The 21,762-nt window shown below is 49.1% G+C and overlaps 2 protein-coding genes across 3 annotated transcripts in view; one reads left to right on the top strand and one right to left on the bottom strand.

The window, feature by feature from the left end:
* The window catches only part of CAMK4 (calcium/calmodulin dependent protein kinase IV), a 263,753-nt gene that overhangs the window by 199,656 nt on the left and 42,335 nt on the right, over positions 1 to 21,762 (bottom strand). The gene's annotated exons all lie outside the window — the stretch shown is intronic.
* On the top strand, positions 2,088 to 8,721 carry LOC120931660. 2 transcript variants are annotated; one of them, XM_040343319.1, is made up of 3 exons: positions 2,088 to 3,235; positions 6,856 to 7,498; positions 8,259 to 8,721. In XM_040343319.1, the coding sequence occupies exons 1-2, from the start codon at positions 2,371 to 2,373 to the stop codon at positions 7,449 to 7,451; spliced, it is 1,461 nt and encodes a 486-aa protein (XP_040199253.1). In that variant the 5' UTR covers positions 2,088 to 2,370; the 3' UTR covers positions 7,452 to 7,498; positions 8,259 to 8,721. The 2 variants fall into 2 exon arrangements, with proteins under 2 accessions (XP_040199253.1, XP_040199245.1); XM_040343311.1 differs by lacking the exon at positions 8,259 to 8,721 and having other exon boundaries at positions 6,856 to 8,155.

The raw sequence follows: 21,762 nt of genomic DNA, 5'->3' as shown, positions 1-21,762 counted from the left end.
AGCAGCAGAAGCAGCAGTAGTAGTATTAACAGTAGTAGTTGATACAGAGTCATATCACATGGGCAGGAGTTGCCATGATGTACAGCAGTCTTAATAAGAGTATATAGAGTGTGAAATAACTGCTGACATAGGTGTATTGACTGGGCGGCAGCAGCAGCAGAAGCAGCAGTAGTAGTATTAACAGTAGTAGTTGATACAGAGTCATATCACATGGGCAGGAGTTGCCATGATGTACAGCAGTCTTAATAAGAGTATATAGAGTGTGAAATAACTGCTGACACAGGTGTATTGACTGGGCGGCAGCAGCAGCAGAAGCAGCAGTAGTAGTATTAACAGTAGTAGTTGATACAGAGTCATATCACATGGGCAGGAGTTGCCATGATGTACAGCAGTCTTAATAAGAGTATATAGAGTGTGAAATAACTGCTGACATAGGTGTATTGACTGGGCGGCAGCAGCAGCAGAAGCAGCAGTAGTAGTATTAACAGTAGTAGTTGATACAGAGTCATATCACATGGGCAGGAGTTGCCATGATGTACAGCAGTCTTAATAAGAGTATATAGAGTGTGAAATAACTGCTGACATAGGTGTATTGACTGGGCGGCAGCAGCAGCAGAAGCAGCAGTAGAAGTATTAACAGTAGTAGTTGATACAGAGTCATATCACATGGGCAGGAGTTGCCATGATGTACAGCAGTCTTAATAAGAGTATATAGAGTGTGAAATAACTGCTGACATAGGTGTATTGACTGGGCGGCAGCAGCAGCAGAAGCAGCAGTAGTAGTATTAACAGTAGTAGTTGATACAGAGTCATATCACATGGGCAGGAGTTGCCATGATGTACAGCAGTCTTAATAAGAGTATATAGAGTGTGAAATAACTGCTGACATAGGTGTATTGACTGGGCGGCAGCAGCAGCAGAAGCAGCAGTAGTAGTATTAACAGTAGTAGTTGATACAGAGTCATATCACATGGGCAGGAGTTGCCATGATGTACAGCAGTCTTAATAAGAGTATATAGAGTGTGAAATAACTGCTGACATAGGTGTATTGACTGGGCGGCAGCAGCAGCAGAAGCAGCAGTAGTAGTATTAACAGTAGTAGTTGATACAGAGTCATATCACATGGGCAGGAGTTGCCATGATGTACAGCAGTCTTAATAAGAGTATATAGAGTGTGAAATAACTGCTGACATAGGTGTATTGACTGGGCGGCAGCAGCAGCAGAAGCAGCAGTAGTAGTATTAACAGTAGTAGTTGATACAGAGTCATATCACATGGGCAGGAGTTGCCATGATGTACAGCAGTCTTAATAAGAGTATATAGAGTGTGAAATAACTGCTGACATAGGTGTATTGACTGGGCGGCAGCAGCAGCAGAAGCAGCAGTAGTAGTATTAACAGTAGTAGTTGATACAGAGTCATATCACATGGGCAGGAGTTGCCATGATGTACAGCAGTCTTAATAAGAGTATATAGAGTGTGAAATAACTGCTGACATAGGTGTATTGACTGGGCGGCAGCAGCAGCAGAAGCAGCAGTAGTAGTATTAACAGTAGTAGTTGATACAGAGTCATATCACATGGGCAGGAGTTGCCATGATGTACAGCAGTCTTAATAAGAGTATATAGAGTGTGAAATAACTGCTGACATAGGTGTATTGACTGGGCGGCAGCAGCAGCAGAAGCAGCAGTAGTAGTATTAACAGTAGTAGTTGATACAGAGTCATATCACATGGGCAGGAGTTGCCATGATGTACAGCAGTCTTAATAAGAGTATATAGAGTGTGAAATAACTGCTGACATAGGTGTATTGACTGGGCGGCAGCAGCAGCAGAAGCAGCAGTAGTAGTATTAACAGTAGTAGTTGATACAGAGTCATATCACATGGGCAGGAGTTGCCATGATGTACAGCAGTCTTAATAAGAGTATATAGAGTGTGAAATAACTGCTGACATAGGTGTATTGACTGGGCGGCAGCAGCAGCAGAAGCAGCAGTAGTAGTATTAACAGTAGTAGTTGATACAGAGTCATATCACATGGGCAGGAGTTGCCATGATGAACAGCAGTAGGAATAAGAGTATATAGACAAGTTCGTAGCTGCAATGCAATGGAGGCGGAGGACAGCATGACAGGGTGTAGGGAACTTAGGTGTAGAAAGGGTTAAAGTTAGAGGGGGTGGTTAATAGGATCCTAGAAATTAACTATTGGAGGAGGTGAGGAGAGGGGGAGGAGAGTTCAGTGAGCTAGGTGATGCTGGAGGAGGGGCAGCATCAGTCCGGGGGGAAGAAGCAAGGAGAGAAGTCCTGCAGCCTGTCTGTGTATCGGGTCAGCGCTCTGGGTCATCTGTGGAAAAGGCAAGGAAGGGAAGAAAAATGTCAGAGGTAGCCGGGTTGTTAGCGCAGCTTCAAGCTGTTGCGGAGGTCCACGGCGCGGACTGGCTGCAAAGCCAGATCACCGCCACTCTGCGGGGGGTGCAGCAGGCCCCGGTCGGGTCTAGGCCTGCTTCAACGCGCGCGAGGCGGTCGATACCGCCGGAGCGCTTTAGCCCAGATAATACCCCCAGGTCACAGCGTCGGGTGCGGAGTCCCAGTAGGCCCCCGTCGGGCCCCCCCGCCAAGCAATCTCAGTCTGCCACTGCACGGGCGGGGGGCGGGGGGGCGGGAAGCGCGCAGCGCGGGGGAGCCTCTCGGGTGCCCAGACCTACCTCCCCTGTGTTGGTGCAGGCCCAGATTCACATGGCTGTCCCCGGTGGCGATGTTCCGGTCGGGGGGGCGGCCCGGCGTGGGAAGGACCCTCAGACAGGCGCCGGCCTAGCTCGGTCCACAGGCGGCGGCCTCGCACGCGGTGGGGATGCGTTCAGGGATGCAGATGGAGCGACACCAGGCCAGTCACGTCAGTCGGGAGGTCCCGCCTCCAGGCACCGTTCGGAGTCTGGGAGGGTTGACCGGAGGGGCAGTGGTGCTCAGGCTGCAGCCGCAGTGCTGAGGGATGATCTGATTGAAGAGTTCAGCAGCGATGGAGACGAGAGCCCTCGGGGGGTGGTGGCTCCCATACCTGTCACAACGCCAGCTGTGTCCAGAGGTCGGGGAAGGAGTGAGGAGGTTCGTCAACGACCACACGGGCAGGCGGCGACCGGTTCCAGCAGCAGTGAAGAGGGGGAGCTGCCGGAGGACCCCGCGGAGGATGGACGTTATGGGAACCTGTCGGCTGGAGGACCTTCACGGCCGCGCCGAACCGGTAAGACTACATCTAATGTGGTTGCGGGGGGTAGGGGTGGGGTTAGTGCGCAGGACATTAGTGGGGGGGTGGCGGTGCTTAGTCCCTCAGGGGAGGGGGGTGTGTGGGATGCCTTACGGGAATTGTTACGTAGGCTAGATGGGGGTGCTCCTCAGGTTGCGAGCCCGCTGGGTCCTTGGGTCCCCCCGGTGCCAGTACCCCCCCTCCCGGTTCCTGCCCCCGCCGTTCAGGCGCTGACAGCGGTAGTTGTCCCTCCCCCGGTGCCGGCGAATCCAGGGACAGGCGTGGCAGGGACACAGACGGACAAGGACGGCGTGGGAACGGCGGCGGAACACAAGGACAAAGACAAGGACAAGGACGGGGACAAGGTGCGGCTGGATGACGCGGCTAGGGGGGAAATTTACATTTGCTTTGAAGGGCCGTTGGGTGCCCATCTTAAGCCAGAGGTGAGGGAGAAAATTCAGAAGGACGAGTTTGTGGAAATATTTTCCCTGCTCCCGTTGGAAAAATTTCACCTCGACCGGGTGAAGCCGGACGAGAGCAAAAAGGATGAGGAAGAAAAACGTCGGTATAGGCTCATTCCGCGGACGTTTACGAATTGGCTACAGGCGTTTGCGATTATGGCTAGCGTGATCGGGGAAAAGGCCCCCGAGAAATGCACGGCCCTATTCTGTTACCTTGATGCCATTCACGAAGCGCATAGGGTGTACGGGGGTCTGGCGTGGTTGAGGTATGACGAACAGTTTCGTCAGCGCAGGGCGGTGCGTCCCTCCATCCGCTGGGACCATAAGGACATTAGCCTGTGGATGAGGTTGATGACCTCGACCAGGGCGGCGGGCCAGTCCTTTCCTGGGGGGGCCGGCGGCGCTTCCTCCGCGGGATCGCCGGCCCTCAAAAAGAAAGGGGTGTGCTGGCAGTTCAACGACGGAACCTGTCGTTTTGGAGGATCATGCCGCTTCAAGCACGAGTGCTCAGGGTGTGGTGGGTCGCACGCGTTCAATAGGTGTTTCAAACAGGGGAAGCGGGCCGGAGATGGCGCTGGAAAAGGGAATGACGCCGGTGAGACTGGAAAGGATGCTGCCTTTTCTAAGTAAGTATCCGGACAGGGCGGCGGCGCGTTTGCTAGAGCAGGGGTTCGGGGAGGGTTTCGTGATTCCGAGTTCGTTGGCGGAGGTCCCTCCGGTGGCGGACAATTTGCTGTCAGCTCTGCGACATCCGGGGGTGGTGTCGGCTAAGCTGGCCAAGGAGGTGGCGCTCGGCCGGATGGCCGGCCCGTTTCGGGAACCACCTGTGGGGGGTTTGGTGGTGTCCCCGTTGGGCGTAGTTCCGAAGAAGGAAGTGGGTCAATTTCGGATGATACATCATCTGTCGCACCCAAAAGGGGGGTCGGTCAACGATGGTATTGATCCGCAGAGTTGTGCGGTTACCTATACATCATTTGATGCGGCGGTGTCTTGGGTTAGAAAGTACGGGAAAGGGGCTTTGATGGCAAAGACGGATGTGGAATCCGCCTTCAGGCTGTTACCGGTGCACCCCACTAGTTTGCGTTTGCTGGGGTGCCACTGGCAGGGGGAGTATTTTGTTGATCGTTGCCTGCCGATGGGTTGTTCCATATCGTGCGCTTTGTTTGAGACGTTCAGCTCGTTCTTTGAATGGGCGGTCAGGGAAGTGGCGGGGGTGAATTCCGTCATCCACTATTTGGATGACTTCCTGTGCATAGGACCCCCGGACTCCCGCTGTTGCGGGGTTCTGTTGGGTACGGTACAGTATTTGGCGGAACGTTTTGGGATCCCCTTGGCCCCCGACAAAACGGAGGGCCCTGCGTCTGAGCTGGTGTTCTTGGGGATCACCATTGACTCGGTGGCGATGGAATGTAGGCTACCGGAGGATAAGGTGTTGGCTTTGAGGAGGGAGGTCAGTGAGGCCCGGGTGAAGCGGAAGATTCGATTGAAGGAGCTCCAATCCTTGTTGGGGAAGTTAAATTTCGCGTGTCGGATTATTCCCATGGGACGCATTTTCAGCCGAAGGCTTTCAGGGGCCACGGCAGGGGTCCGGGTGCCAAACCATTTTGTGCGCCTGACCAATGAACTGAGAGACGATCTGAGGGTTTGGGGAACGTTCCTGGACTCTTTCAATGGTCGTTCGATGTGGCAGACGGGGCCGGTCAGCAACGCCGACCTGGCTCTATTTACCGATGCGGCGGGGTCAGTGGGCTATGGGGCCTATTTCAACGGACGGTGGAGCGCGGAGCCCTGGCCGGAGTCTTGGAGGGCAGCAGGGTTCCTCCGGAACCTGGTGCTGCTGGAGTTGTTCCCCATCGTGGTGGCGATGGAATTGTGGGGGGAGTTCTTCAGGAATAAAAAGGTGCGCTTCAATTGCGACAACATGGGGGTGGTGTGGGCGATCAACAGCATATCGGCATCCTCGCCCCCGGTGATTAGGTTACTGCGGTACTTGGTACTTAAGTGTCTCAAAGTGAATGCCTTGATATATGCGGTGCACATTCCTGGGGTGGATAACAGATTGGCGGATGCTTTATCTCGTTTCCAGTGGGCGGAATTCCGGATCCTGGCGCCAGGGGCAGAGGGACAGGGGGAACCCTGTCCTCAGAAGTTGTGGGACATTGCACTGGAGTCGCCGCAGGATTGATTCGGCAGTCGATCAGCGAGGGAACGTGGCGAGCTTACTCTAAGGTGTGGCAGGAATGGTCCGCACTGAGGGAGGAGGTAGGAGGGTCGGAAGAACCAGAAGACCTGCAGTCGTTGGTCTTATACTTTGTGTGCTGCAATTACGAGAGGGGAACCTCGGGTGGCGCCATTAGCAAAAAGATGGCGGCATTGGCTTTTTTATTTCAGATGGCGGGCCTCAGGGATTTTACAAAATCCTTTGTGGTGCGCAGGGTGTTAAAGGGATACAGGAAGGGCAGTACTACACGGGATTCCAGGCGTCCGGTGTCGTTCGCGGTCCTGGGTACGGTATTGGGGAATTTGGAAAAGGTTTGCGCATCGCTTTATGAGCAGATACTTTTTCGGGCTGTTTTCGTTCTGGCCTTTTTTGGGGCGTTCAGGGTGGGGGAATTAGTTTCCCCCTCCAAGGTGGTGGGGGGAGGACTACGAATGCAGGACGTTAGGTGCCTGGAGGAATCGGTGGTGATTTGGCTTAGCCGTTCAAAGACGGATCAACTAGGTAGGGGCGTAAAAATAGAGTTGTTCCGGGGGAATTGTCCACTAACATGCCCGGTTGAGGTGGTAAGGCGGTTTTTGGGCGTTCGCCCAAAAGGGGGGGAGGCTCTGTTCATCCATCAAAAAGGGGAATGTTTGTCTCGGTTCCAGTTTACGGCGGTGTTCCGGAAATGTCTGAAGGAGGGGGGTCTAGTCCCGGGAGAATATTCGGCGCATTCGTTTCGAATAGGGGCAGCAACGGAAGCGGCAAGGGGAGGCCTGCCTGCAGATTCTGTAAAGCGGATTGGCAGATGGGAGTCTAATAGATATAAACTGTATGTACGGCCTCATTTGTTGTAAACAATGAGGTATCGGTGGTTGACAATGCTGATGTTAATGTTTTCGGGGGGTTGTTTTTGGTCCTGCTGGGTATTGTTTTTCTCTTTTATGTCTTTACAGATCCCCAAGGTTGTCTGATTTGGATCCTAGGACATTCATTTGTGTTTTGGGGGGCAAGAAGGGCGGATGTCAAGCCTGGGGGGAGACAGCTGGGGGTGCCCAGGGAGGAAGGAAGGGTACGATGGATAGGGATTAGGGGTCTCATGTGGCAGAAGGTGTTACCCGAAGTTCACAGGGGGGCTAGCTTAGACAGGGCCCCGGACATTTTGGTGATACATGCGGGGGGGAATGATTTGAGCGTCCGGCCGATGCGCCAGGTGATCAAAGACATACAATGGGATATACGCCGACTGCGGGCCTCTTTCCCTGACCTGATCATTGTTTGGTCAGATATTGTGGCTCGCATGGCCTGGAGGGAGGCCAGGTCATTGGAGCGTTTGGATAAGGCCCGGATAAAGGTGAACAGAGAAGTGGGCAGGTTTGTGGTGCAGCAAGGTGGGATAGCGGTTCGCCATTCAGATTTAGAAGTTGAGACTTGGAGGTACCTGAGGGGGGACGGGGTTCATCTCAACCCGATCGGGATCGATCTTTGGGCTCTGGGATTGGAGGAGGGCGTTAGGAGGGCTTTCCTGGTGTGGCGGCGGGCCCAAGTGTGAGGTGGTCCCACTTGTGCCGCGGTGGCGGTGGGTTCCCCTGCCGTTTGGTAGAAATAGACGGTGGTTAGGTAAAAACGGTGGGGGGGCATAGTTACAGGGATGGTGTCTGCCTTGGTGGTCTGGTGTCAGTCTGGACCACCAGGGGAGAAGTGGGTGGGTCTGTGGTCAGCTAGGTCTTCGAGTCGGTAGTCGCGACTGGGGACATGTCGTTAGCTAAGAGGGTACCACAGGCCCAAAAGAGTGATCAGGGGTTGTCAGGGGGACTGACAACCAAGGTATGGTTAAAAGGTTTAACAATTGAGGAATAGGTTAAATATTTAAAGTTGGGTGATATATATATGTATATGATGGTGTATATATATATATATATACAGTTTTTGTATTTGTTAATAAAGGCCTACCAGGCCATTTTAAATCCAGCAGGTGTCAGTGTGATTATTGGGAAAGGTTTAATGTTAAGGGGTATATGCTTGTATTGGTTGGTGCGGTAAGTTATCCGGCTGCCCTAGTCAAGACAAGTTCGTAGCTGCAATGCAATGGAGGCGGAGGACAGCATGACAGGGTGTAGGGAACTTAGGTGTAGAAAGGGTTAAAGTTAGAGGGGGTGGTTAATAGGATCCTAGAAATTAACTATTGGAGGAGGTGAGGAGAGGGGGAGGAGAGTTCAGTGAGCTAGGTGATGCTGGAGGAGGGGCAGCATCAGTCCGGGGGGAAGAAGCAAGGAGAGAAGTCCCACCCTCCCGCCCTAATTATAGGAGTTAGGTGGTTTTGACAGTACAGGATGGCGGTGGGTTCCCCTGCCGTTTGGTAGAAATAGACGGTGGTTAGGTAAAAACGGTGGGGGGGCATAGTTACAGGGATGGTGTCTGCCTTGGTGGTCTGGTGTCAGTCTGGACCACCAGGGGAGAAGTGGGTGGGTCTGTGGTCAGCTAGGTCTTCGAGTCGGTAGTCGCGACTGGGGACATGTCGTTAGCTAAGAGGGTACCACAGGCCCAAAAGAGTGATCAGGGGTTGTCAGGGGGACTGACAACCAAGGTATGGTTAAAAGGTTTAACAATTGAGGAATAGGTTAAATATTTAAAGTTGGGTGATATATATATGTATATGATGGTGTATATATATATATATATACAGTTTTTGTATTTGTTAATAAAGGCCTACCAGGCCATTTTAAATCCAGCAGGTGTCAGTGTGATTATTGGGAAAGGTTTAATGTTAAGGGGTATATGCTTGTATTGGTTGGTGCGGTAAGTTATCCGGCTGCCCTAGTCAAGAGTGTTAAACAACTGCTGACATAGGTGTATTGACTGGGCGGCAGCAGCAGCTGAAGCAGCAGTAGTAGTATTAACAGTAGTAGTTGATACAGAGTCATATCACATGGGCAGGAGTTGCCATGATGTACAGCAGTCTTAATAAGAGTATATAGAGTGTGAAATAACTGCTGACATAGGTGTATTGACTGGGCGGCAGCAGCAGCAGAAGCAGCAGTAGTAGTATTAACAGTAGTAGTTGATACAGAGTCATATCACATGGGCAGGAGTTGCCATGATGTACAGCAGTCTTAATAAGAGTATATAGAGTGTGAAATAACTGCTGACATAGGTGTATTGACTGGGCGGCAGCAGCAGCAGAAGCAGCAGTAGTAGTATTAACAGTAGTAGTTGATACAGAGTCATATCACATGGGCAGGAGTTGCCATGATGTACAGCAGTCTTAATAAGAGTATATAGAGTGTGAAATAACTGCTGACATAGGTGTATTGACTGGGCGGCAGCAGCAGCAGAAGCAGCAGTAGTAGTATTAACAGTAGTAGTTGATACAGAGTCATATCACATGGGCAGGAGTTGCCATGATGTACAGCAGTCTTAATAAGAGTATATAGAGTGTGAAATAACTGCTGACATAGGTGTATTGACTGGGCGGCAGCAGCAGCAGCAGAAGCAGCAGTAGTAGTATTAACAGTAGTAGTTGATACAGAGTCATATCACATGGGCAGGAGTTGCCATGATGTACAGCAGTCTTAATAAGAGTATATAGAGTGTGAAATAACTGCTGACATAGGTGTATTGACTGGGCGGCAGCAGCAGCAGAAGCAGCAGTAGTAGTATTAACAGTAGTAGTTGATACAGAGTCATATCACATGGGCAGGAGTTGCCATGATGTACAGCAGTCTTAATAAGAGTATATAGAGTGTGAAATAACTGCTGACATAGGTGTATTGACTGGGCGGCAGCAGCAGCAGAAGCAGCAGTAGTAGTATTAACAGTAGTAGTTGATACAGAGTCATATCACATGGGCAGGAGTTGCCATGATGTACAGCAGTCTTAATAAGAGTATATAGAGTGTGAAATAACTGCTGACATAGGTGTATTGACTGGGCGGCAGCAGCAGCAGAAGCAGCAGTAGTAGTATTAACAGTAGTAGTTGATACAGAGTCATATCACATGGGCAGGAGTTGCCATGATGTACAGCAGTCTTAATAAGAGTATATAGAGTGTGAAATAACTGCTGACATAGGTGTATTGACTGGGCGGCAGCAGCAGCAGAAGCAGCAGTAGTAGTATTAACAGTAGTAGTTGATACAGAGTCATATCACATGGGCAGGAGTTGCCATGATGAACAGCAGTAGGAATAAGAGTATATAGAGTGTTAAACAACTGCTGACATAGGTGTATTGACTGGGCGGCAGCAGCAGCTGAAGCAGCAGTAGTAGTATTAACAGTAGTAGTTGATACAGAGTCATATCACATGGGCAGGAGTTGCCATGATGTACAGCAGTCTTAATAAGAGTATATAGAGTGTGAAATAACTGCTGACATAGGTGTATTGACTGGGCGGCAGCAGCAGCAGAAGCAGCAGTAGTAGTATTAACAGTAGTAGTTGATACAGAGTCATATCACATGGGCAGGAGGTGCCATGATGAACAGCAGTAGGAATAAGAGTATATAGAGTGTTAAACAACTGCTGACATAGGTGTATTGACTGGGCGGCAGCAGCAGCTGAAGCAGCAGTAGTAGTATTAACAGTAGTAGTTGATACAGAGTCATATCACATGGGCAGGAGTTGCCATGATGTACAGCAGTCTTAATAAGAGTATATAGGGTGTGAAATAACTGCTGACATAATTGTCTTGACTGATCCAAAGGAGTCATGGGAGAAAATCATGTGGTCAGATGAGACTATAATATAATTTTTTGATCATAATTTCACTAACCGTGTTCGGAGGAAGAATAATGATGAGTACCATGCCAAGAACGCCATCCCTAATGTGAAGCATGGGGGTGGTAGCATCATGCTTTGGTGGTGTTTTTCTGCACATGGGACAGGGTGACTGCACTGTATTAAGGAGAGGATGACCGGGGCCATGTATTGCAAGATTTTGGGCAACAACCTCCTTCCCTGAGTTAGAGCTTTGAAGATGGGTCGAGGCTGGGTCTTCCAACATGAGAATGACCCAAAGCACACAGCCAGGATAACCAAGGATTGGCTCTGTAAGGAGCATATCAAGGTTCTGGCGTGGCCTAGCCAGTCTCCAGACCTAAACCCAATAGAGAATCTTTGGAGGGAGCTCAAACTCCGTGTTTCTCAGCGATAGCCCAGAAACATGACTGATGTAGAGAAGATCTGTGTGGAGGAGTGGGCCAAAATCCCTCCTCCAGTGTGTGCAAAGCTGGTGTAAAACTACAAGAAATGTTTGACCGCTGTAATTGCAAAGAAAGCCTACTGTACCAAATATTAACATTGATTTTCTCTGATGTTAAAATAGTTATATTCAGCACTGTAAATACATCAGGTCCGGGGCTTCATCAGGGAATGCATGGCAAGGGACCCTTCAGCGCCCTGAACCGACGACGGGTGCCAGAAAGTCACCGCCGATCCAGGACTCATTCATCTTTATGAATGTGAGTCTGTCCACGGAGTCTGTGGACAGACGGGTCCTCTTGTCCGTGACCACCCCACCTGCCGCGCTGAATGTCCGCTCAGATAGTACGCTGGAGGGGGGGCAAGACAATAACTCCAGCGCATACTGAGCGAGCTCGCGGCAGGTGTCCAATCTGGCAACCCAGTACTCCATGGGGTCGTCGGTGCTCATACTGTCAGAAGCACCGACGGACGCCATGTAGTCTGCCACCATGTGGGCCAGCCGCTGGTGGTGACTGCTGCTGCTGCTGCTGGTGGTGGTACTGGGTCGCTCGGTTTGGAAGAACATCCTCATCTCTTCCATTAGGTCCCCTGCTCGGCTGCAGCTGGGTGCAGCCACCTGCTGGGTGAGATGAGGGGGGACAACTGGAGGCCGGGGAGTTGCCTGCTCCAACCGTCTGACAATGGCTGCCTGCAGTTCCTCCATCCGGTGCTGCCTCCGGCTGGCTGGGATGAACTGCTCCAGTTTCCCCTTGCACCTGGGATCCAAAAGGGTGGCCATCCAGAAATCATCCCTCGTCTTGATGGTCTTAACCCGGGGGTCCCTCCTGAGGCATCTCAGCATGTGGGCAGCCATGGGGAAGAGCACAGCCCGCTGTGACTCCTCAATGCTGGCCAGGTAAATGAGGTGCGACTCTTCATCCCTGAGGCGCTGCTGGTCAAACTCAGACATGCCCAACCCCCGGACTATCGGTGCCCCCAACACCGGCTCTCCCTCCTGACCAGGCCCTGACTCCGGGACGACACCAGCAACCACCTCCTCCTCCTCTTCATCATCATCCTCCTCCTCCTCCTCCTCGTCCTGGCCCTGGTCTCGGTGGAGCATTGCTGACTCCTCCTGCTCCACCAAGGCACTCTCCCCAGCCTCGAGCAGGCGATCTAGTGTCCTCTCCAGCATGAACAGTATTGGCAGCACGCTATTGAGGCCAATTTGCTCACTGCTGACCATCTTGGTCGCCTGCTCGAAGGAGGACAACACTTGGCAGACCTGGTTTATCTGCCCCCACTGCGCACAGGCGATGAAAGGGAGTTGTGGTGAAGCCCTCTCAGTGCCTAGTTCCATCAGGTACTCCCTCACCGCCCTTTGCTGCTCCCACAACCTCTTCAGCATGTGGAGGGTGGAGTTCCACCGCGTCACACTGTCCACAATCAGCCTGTGAAGGGGCAGATTGTACTTCCGCTGCAATTTGGACAGGGACGCGGTAGCGGTTGGGGAGCGCCTGAAGTGGCTGGCAATCCTACGCGCCTTTGCCACAATGTCACTCAACCCTGGATAAGTGCGCAGGAACTTCTGCACCACCAGGTTGAGGACATGTGCCAGACAGGGCACGTGGGTCAGACTGCCAGCACTAAGGGCGGCGAGTAGGTTGCTGCCGTTATCGCAGACAACCATACCTGCCTGGACCTGAGCCTGAAGTGCTTTCAGCACTTCTTCTCCAGTGTGTCTCCGGTCCCCTAAACTAACAAGCTGGAGCACGGCCTGACAGCGCACGTGCCCCACACTTGAGTAGCTACGGGGGCGCTTGCTGGGAGGCTCAGCAGTTGCGGAGACAGTGGCTTGAGGGAGACCAGCAGTTCTCCCCTGGACACCCCGGGGCGGCACCACAAGATCGGTTGCCGCCGATCCCTCACCGACGCCTCGGAGGGAAACCCAATGGGCCGTGAAGCTGATGTAGCGTCCCTGCCCATGCCTGCTGGTCCAGCCATCCATTGTCAGATGAACCCTGTCGCTGACAGCGTGATCCAGCGACAGGGTTACATTCTGCACAATGTGCTGGTGTAGGGCAGGGACACCAGTCCTGGCAAAGAAATGGCGGCTGGGGACACGCCATTGGGGTTGGGCCTGCTCCAACATCTGCCTGAAGGGGTTGCTGTCAACTATGTTGAAGGGCAGCAGATGTTGGGCAATAACCCTTGCCAGGAGCCCATTGAGGGAACGCACACATCGGTCTCCAGGGGGGAAGGGAGTGGTGCGGTCAAAGGCGTCTGAAATCGACGCCTGGCGCCTGACGGCAGTGCGGGACACAGACGTGGAGGGTGCTGTGGAAGTAGAGGTCTGGCTGCCGGTACCAGTACCTCTACTAGAGGGAGCGGGGGGGCATGACCTGCTGGAAAGAGATGAAGATGTGGCAGGGGCTGCTGTACCCTGCTCACTTGTGGTGGTGGCGCTGCTACCACCACCACGCTTCATCTCGTCATACAACGCCCAGTGGTTTATCCTCAGGTGCTGGTTCAGGGCTGTGGTACCCACCCGAGCCAAACACTTCCCTCTCTTCACCCTCACTTTACAAATCCGGCAGATGGCCACGGTAGGGTTGTCTGCCACCAGGGTAAAGTAATTCCAGACAGGTGACTTCAGCACCGCCCTCCTGTCAGATGGGGTGACGCTTACTTGCACCTGCTGGGACTCGGTGCGCACAGGTGGAGCTGCCTGCTGCTGCTGCTGCTGCTGCTCCTCCTCCTGACACCTCCTGCTGCCATCACCAGTGGAGACCCTGACGATGGTCTCCCTGGTGGTGACCTGGCGCACCGTTTCACCAGGGTGCCTACCTTCCCCGTCGTCACTGACGTAGTGAGCCGACGCGTCAGATGGCAACCATGATGGGTCACCCTCTTCGCCCCCAGAGATGTCAGACCAAGGGCTGAAATGTGTTGGTCTGAGGGAACCACCTGACATGGAGCCTCTAGCCTGGCTCCGCTGTCCCCTCACCCACGCCTGGGTCTGACTAGGTGCTGCTGTTTCCTGCACCAAAACAGCAGCACCAGTTTGAAGGGATGTCTCTGGGATACTGCCAGCAGGTATCCCATCCTCCTCATCCATCCCTTCAAAAAGGTCCTGACCATCAGGACAGAGCTGGAGGTCTGCCTGATGCATGGCCTCCCCCAAGAGATCCCTCTCACTGTCGCTGTCGAACAGTAAGATGCTGGACTCTTGGGGGCTGGGGGGGGGGTAGTACAGGCACCGGTGTAATGGTGGTACTACTGTGAGTCGGGACCGACGACTCAGTGGCACTGCTGTGCCCCATGTAGTCCACCACTACTTGAGCCTGAGATGGCAATATCGGGCGGCTGCCCGATGGGAAGAACTCCCGGATCAGGCGTACTCCCCTTGCACCCGATCCTCTACCACTAGTAGGGGCACGAGAGGTACCCCGTGCTGGCAGCGATCCAGCACTGGGAGTAACTCCCCTACCCCTGCTGCCACGGCCACGGATGCCGCTCATTATTGCTGATATGTGTGTGGGGGGGGTAAACTTTATTGGGGGGGGAAAATGTGAACAAAATGTGTTTTTGTGTATTTTTTACAAGACAGGCACGCAGACAAAGACGTACACAGACAGCTACTAAACTATAAGAAAAGTAGTACACCAGACAAGGACTACAAAATTAAAGAAAAAAAAAAAAGCACTAAACAAACACTAACTTTTTTTTTTTTTTTTTTTAAACACAAAACACAGACACTAAACACACACTAAGCTAAGCTAGATGAAATAAATGTACACTAACAGTGTGTACACTTACTACACAAAATTTAACTAAACTGAACACAAAACTTAGCTTTTATAAAAGCTCTTTAGGAAAAACTAAACAAAATGTGAACTGAGATGCCTATCAAATATCACTGAACAGCGAACCTGCAAGATCTAACAGTAACACAAGATGAACAAAACTTAGCTTTTAGAAAAGCTCTTTTATAAAGCTCAGCAAAATGTGTTCTGAAATCTCTTGCAAATATCACTGAACAGCGAGGATTGCAGGATCAAACAGTAACACAAATGAAAAAAACAGCACAAAACAGCACAAAACGTAGCTTTGAAAAAAGCTCTTGGGTCTATTGCTTTGAAAAAAGCAGTTGATATACTGGAAAAGATCCACTGGAATCACTAAATAGCAATGCTGGTGATGATCTAAATCAATCAAGAACAAAGACACAGGAAACCAGGAACACAGAAACAGCCTCCACACTCTATAGCCAGCTTCTGAATCTGCAATGAAATGGTGCTGGGAGTGAGCTTATATAATGTCCATGCAGGCAGGTTCCTATTGGTTGCTAACCTGTGACGAGTGTGGAAGGAGAACTCTGATTGGCTCTGATGCAAAAGGGCGGAGCAAATAATCGCGCAATATTCCTATTGCCGAATATTCGCATTGCGAATATTCGGCAATATAAAATGATCGCTTCAGCTACTCGGCCCAATGGCTCTAATCATACCAGCAATGCTTTCAGACGTCTATGGAGATCACTAGGATGTGATCTGTTTTAAAAATGAAACTGTAAAAATCGCTCTGATGCGGAAGATCGGGGCGAGGAAAGTAATCGCGCGATATTGCGTTTGCCGAATAATCGCATTGCGATCTTTCTGGAAAATTCAATGAACGCTTCAGCTACTCGGCCCAGGGTCTCTAATGATACCAGCAATGCTTTTAGACGTCGATGGAGATATCTAGGATGTGATCTGGTTCAAAAAAAAAATTGTAAAAAATCGAATATTCGGAATTGCGAATATTCACCGCGAATTTCGAAATATAGCGCGATTTCTCGAATATGCTATATTCGAGTCGAATATTCGCAATGCGAATATTCGTGAGCAACACTACTAATGAGCACAATAATGGAAACAAAAATTTGGGAAGGAAACTCCACTTTAAGGTGAAGCAATGCCTTTTTTCACTTTTGGGGTGTCAGGGGCTATAGTGGGGGTGTCAGGGGCTGTAAAGGGGGGATCAGGGCTTATAGTGCAGGGCCATGGGCTGTAGTTTAAGGGGGGGGGGGGTTAGGGAGTGAAGTTTATAGTACTGTACAGTAATCCACTTACATTTAGGCACCAATTCTGGGCTGGCTGGCGGGCAACTCTGGGCTGGCGGGCATGGCTGGTGGGCAACTCTGGGCCTTCATTTGCGGCCTCTTCACTGACGACTGCCTCTTCCAGGCCATACTGCGACTGCACGGCATGGGATGTCTGTTCTTTCGAGGTACTTTACGCTCACTTGCGGGTATGTCCATACTCGCGAGTGTACGTAAAGTGAGTGTACTTAAAGCGGAGTATGCCTGTACACTGTAAATTAAATTAATTTTTCACTACATGAAAAGTTATATTTGGTATTGTCATTGCTGTTTCTTAATGATTGATCCCAAGCACCAGCAATTTCTGCAGAACATTGAATAGGTAAGTTTAATGAACAACCTACATCATCCAATGCAATGGTAAATGTACTAACCAGAACGTATGTATCATACGTGTGCACAGCCTATTGCATTAGAGTGTGCACCCCAAAACGCGAACACACATGCGTGTGTGTATATACATATATATATATATATATATATATATATATATATATATATAGATACACAAACACTCTAAATAAATGTAATCATTTTGAAATGTAGTAGGGTAGTGGATGGTGTCAGTAGGGCAGAGGTTGGTGTCAGTAGAGCAGTGGACAGTGTCAGTAGTTTTGTATTGTTTATTTTTGTATTATTTTTTACAATTTTATTTATATTTTTTATTTTTTTAGAAGCTTTGGTGAAATATCAGCAGGGGGAATCTGCGCTGCACAGGGTCATTAGGGTGTGCCCAGGCACATCCGACACACCCCCTGCACACACCTATGGTATGTATGCAGCGCCAGGAAAAGGTTATCCAGTGCCAAAGGTGAAGATGCTAAACTTCTTCCTCCTTTAGTCAGTATGTGCCCGCTTGTTTCACTGTCACTGCACAGCTCCAAGTCCACCACTCGGGTTCCAGTTGAACTAAGAATTGTAAACTGATTTTCTAAGACCTTCCTACTGTATGCTACGTGAAAACACTGCACCTGAGGAAGCTACCCCATCTTCCTCTCAGTCTGCCCAAAAATTCCTGTGAAAGATTTGTCTTTTCCATCTCCTTTGAGGAGCTTAAATTAAATATTATTCTGTGCATGGCAACCACATTAGATAAGATGTCCAAATTTCTAAAATATGGGAGCTCTGGATACTATATGCTGGCAGACTTTGACCATTCTCTGCTAACCGCTTAAGCTATAGAGGACAGTCTTTTCTAGGTCTGAACTTCTTGATCTACCTCAGCTTCCGAATTATACCTAGGCGAGCATCAGTCCCCCCCCTTTTTTTCCCTCTTCCTTCCTTATTGTATGTTTTTTCTGTCCCTCGGTTCGCCTACCATGTAGGTTATTTTGTTCTTTGTTTGTGCATGATGTATGTACTTTTGCCTCTGAAGCCCTGTACACACGACCGGGATTCCCGGCGGAATAACCGAGAACCTGCTCGGTAAAGTTTCCCCATGTACACATGGCCGGGTTTCCCGTCAGGAAAACTGCGAGGAGAGCTTTGGCCGGGAATCCCGGCTGTGTGTATGCTCCCTTGCAGTGTTTCCCCATAGGAAAACTGCCGGGTTTAAAATCGCTGGGAATCCCAGCTGGAAAATAGAGAGCAGGTTCTCTATTTTCCCACCGGGATTCCTGTCTGGAAAACTGCGAGGAAGCATACACACGGCCGGTTTTCCCAGCCAAAAGCTCTCCTCGCAAGAACACCGGTCGTGTGTACAAGGCTTAAGACCTACTCTCTGGTGCAGCTATCTCCCACCTCAGATCCTTATTTTTCTTTTGCTAAATGGAAACTTCATACTTTTAGACTCTGATTGTGGTATATTTTGTTATACATATATTGTTTTATTAACCCTTATTGTAGTTTCATATCACATATCTGAAGCGCTTATCACCTTTAATACTTGTTTTTTGTGTATTGTGAACACTTTAGATATAGATGCCTCAGATCACACGTACACTCATTTAAGTTATTTGATCTGTATACTCACAGTAGCGCATTAGACTCACCTTTTTACTTATATTCCTGTTCTGTTGACTGGAAAACAATATTTTGCCGATATGCCTTTGTGCACTGCATACATTCTGTTATATTTGTATGTTGTGAAATTTCAATAAAACATACTGCAAAGAAACTTTTATCTTTTCCATAGATTGAAACTTATATAGGTTTTTACATGGTACCAAGCTTTAAATGTGGGGCCTAGAAGGAGATTCATATGTGTTCACACCCAGCAGTACTGGGTTTTCCTCAGGGCTCTAATGGCAAGACAACACAGAGATTGTACGGGGACCTTATGGTGCCTCAATTGTACCCTTGTACACGTATAGTACAGGTTTGTCTTAATGTTCTAGGCAGGAGCATAGAACTGATCTCTCTGAGACAATAGCATACATACAGTCAAGAACCAAATTTTTACAGGCAGCATGGTTAACAGAATCTTGTCATCCTTGGCCAGAGAAGTTGATGCTCACTCGGGACAATGCCAGTGGTTTTTACTACATGTTTTGTTATTGATATCTCAGTAAATATCTGAGATTCTCTTTTTGGTGTGCTGGCCTTTTTTTGCCTATGGATAGGTGTGGTGTTGGCCATGAACCCTGTATCAGGCGGGAAAGGGGATGGTGTGGGATTAATACTATGACAATGCCAGAACAAAGTCAATACCAGACTTTCAGGAGAAAGGAAGTTGATAGCATTATTTTGTGTAGCGCCATGATCTCTTTGAAAGCATGTTCACACTGTGACTGACAGCACTGTAAAAAGCAATACGCTTTAAAACCTGGGTTCACACTGACAGCTGCAATGAAATTGTGGTGCTGCAAATGCACTCTTTTTGCACTCTTCAGTTTTAGTAAATCAACCTCAATGTGTTAGAATGCATACAATACCCAGTACTGTAGTTGTCCTCGATAATCACATTTCTTCATTATACAGCATATGTTGTAAATGTTTATTGGGTGAAGAGACATGCCCTACTTTTTGGGAATTGGATTCTGTTATTTGTAGAATTTAGAAGCTCTAGGTCCCACAAATGTTATTATTTATATGCCATTTTCTTCTCCGGTTAGTCTGAATGCTGACGGAGATTACAGTGGGTCATTTTAAGACTCAGGTACATAGGATTCATGCACATGGCCAGCAAGGGGCCATACACTGAACATTTGGGCATAATTCCCTGTCCAGTGGTCACAGGTGAAACATATAGCCCATTGGCAGTAGCCTGCCAAAAATCAATGATAAATCCAAAAACAAAAATAGAGCCACTAGCTTTCTTACAACACAAAATTATTTTATGGTTCCGTTACAATGGTAATACACTGCACTACTTACGCATTTCACTCTGCTCACCGCTTACTCTTTAAGCATAAAAGGAGCCAAAAAATTGCAACCGATTTGACATCAGAATGAAGACTTTGGGGCAGATCCACATACATACACTGCGCCCGGCGCAGATGTAAGATACGCTACGCCGCTGTAACTTACCTGGCTTTGGTTTGAATCCTGAACGAATTTGCGCGTAAGTTACGGCGGCGTAGTGTATCTCTCGCGGCGGAATTCAAATTGGGCGGGTAGGGGGCGTGTTTCATTTAAATGAAGCGCGTCCCCGCGCCGAACGAACTGCGCATGCGCCGTCCGTAAAAACTCCCAGGGTGCATTGCTCCAAATGACGTCGCAAGGACGTCATTGTTTTCAGCGTGAACGTAAATGGCGTCCAGCCCCATTCACGGACGACTTACGCAAACGACGTAACATTTTTAAAATTAGACGCGGGAACGACAGCCATACTTAACATTGAGTACGCCACCATATAGCAGCTTTAATTATACGCCGGAAAAAGCCAAAAGGAAACAACGTAAAAAAATTCGACGGCCGGTCGTACGTTCAGGGATCGTCGGAAATAGCTAATTTGCATACTCGACGCGGATTACGACGTGAACGCCACCTAGTCGGCGCCGAAAAATTGCATCTAACATCCGACGGCGTACGAAGACGTACGCCTGTCGGATCTAACACAGATGCCGTTGTATCTTGTTTTGTGGATACCAAAACAAAGATACGACGCGCAAAATTCGAAATTACGCAGCGTATCAAGAGATACGCCGCGTAATTTCTTTGAGGATCTGCCCCTTGGGGTTGGTTTACTAAAGGCAAATAGAATGTGCACTTTGCACAAAGTGCAGTTGCCCTCTGTAAAAGCAGTTGCTCCAGAGCTTAGTAAATGAGCAGAAGCTCTGCGGACTTCCGTCATTTAGTCATGTGCAAGCAAAAATGCTATTTTTTCATTTTCCTTGTATGTGATTGGGCATTCTTTGCAAAGTGAAGCTTTACCTCATGTACTAAGCTCTGGAGCAACTGCACTTGCAGAGTACAACTGCACTTTGCAAAGTGCAATCTATTGGCCTTTAGTAAATCTACCCCACTGTGACCAAAACTAAACCAGGTAATGTAAGAGGGCTTCAGCTCTGCTCTCCACGTAAAAGAGAGGTCCCTTGGAGGTGTTTTGCCCCCAAGTGGGATTAATTGTTGGTGTCCATCTTTCTGCAGTATATTGTATCTTGAGAAGCTGTTTTATACAATCTGCACCAGGATATTACATCCAGTTGGCTAATATTAGTGATAGGAGCATTGAAGTGGCAATTTTTTGGGCAATCTTGTACTGTATAACAACAATAAAACTAATTTTGGGTTTTTAGAAAGGAAGCTTTATTTTTGTGTTTAGAGCTATAATTGTTAACTGACCAAAGAGCGTTTAAAGTGGTTGTAAAGCCACTTTGTTTTATTCCTAGAATCCCCTGTGTTAGATTACACTATGCGCCCCAATATATGTGCGTTTTTAAAAATATGCAGCTGTATACCTTATTTCATAACGCCACTAGGTGCTCACCTTACTTCTCGCTGCTTTCCTTCCCCGATCTCAGAACTACAGCAGAAGGGGCTGCCGACGTCAGCTGGGAGGAGAGCGGCGGCTGTCACGTGAGCGTGAGAGGCGCTCTGAAATAAAGTAATAAAGCTGAATATTTTTTATGAAGCACATACGCTGGGGCACATAACTTAATTTAACACAGGGGATTCTATGAATAAAACAAAGTTATTTTAGCAGTATTTAGTGTTAAAGTAGCAAGAGTGGAAGGGGTGGGAAGCAGATCAGCACTGAGACTAGCTCACAGGCAGGGAGCGAGGGGGAAAGAGGGAGAAAGGAGAGACAGTGGGCTGATGGAAGCATGTAAACTGATCACGGTATCAGGGCTCAGCAGCCATGATAGACGTGGTCAGTTTACAAACGGGTGGGCAGCACCAGGCAGAATCAACCAGGTATTTTAGATGATAGAAAGGGGCAAATTACATAGTACTCTGTGCTGTTATTTATACTTTAAAGGGACAGGATAATTTTTTTTTTTAGGGTTACAACTGCTTTAAAGACAGGAGCCATCAGTGGGTGGAGAGGGGACAGAATTTGTTGCTAATCCTACACAAAAATATATCTAATGAATGTTAGTTAAATACACAAATGAGTTCAAATTTAAAGTATGTTAAAGAAAGTGGAACATCTTGAAATTC

This window comes from Rana temporaria, chromosome 1 (genome assembly GCF_905171775.1).
Source record: "Rana temporaria chromosome 1, aRanTem1.1, whole genome shotgun sequence".
NCBI lineage: Eukaryota > Metazoa > Chordata > Amphibia > Anura > Ranidae > Rana > Rana temporaria.
The sequence above is the reverse complement of the archived record's forward strand: the minus strand, read 5'-3'. Positions and strand labels throughout refer to the sequence as shown.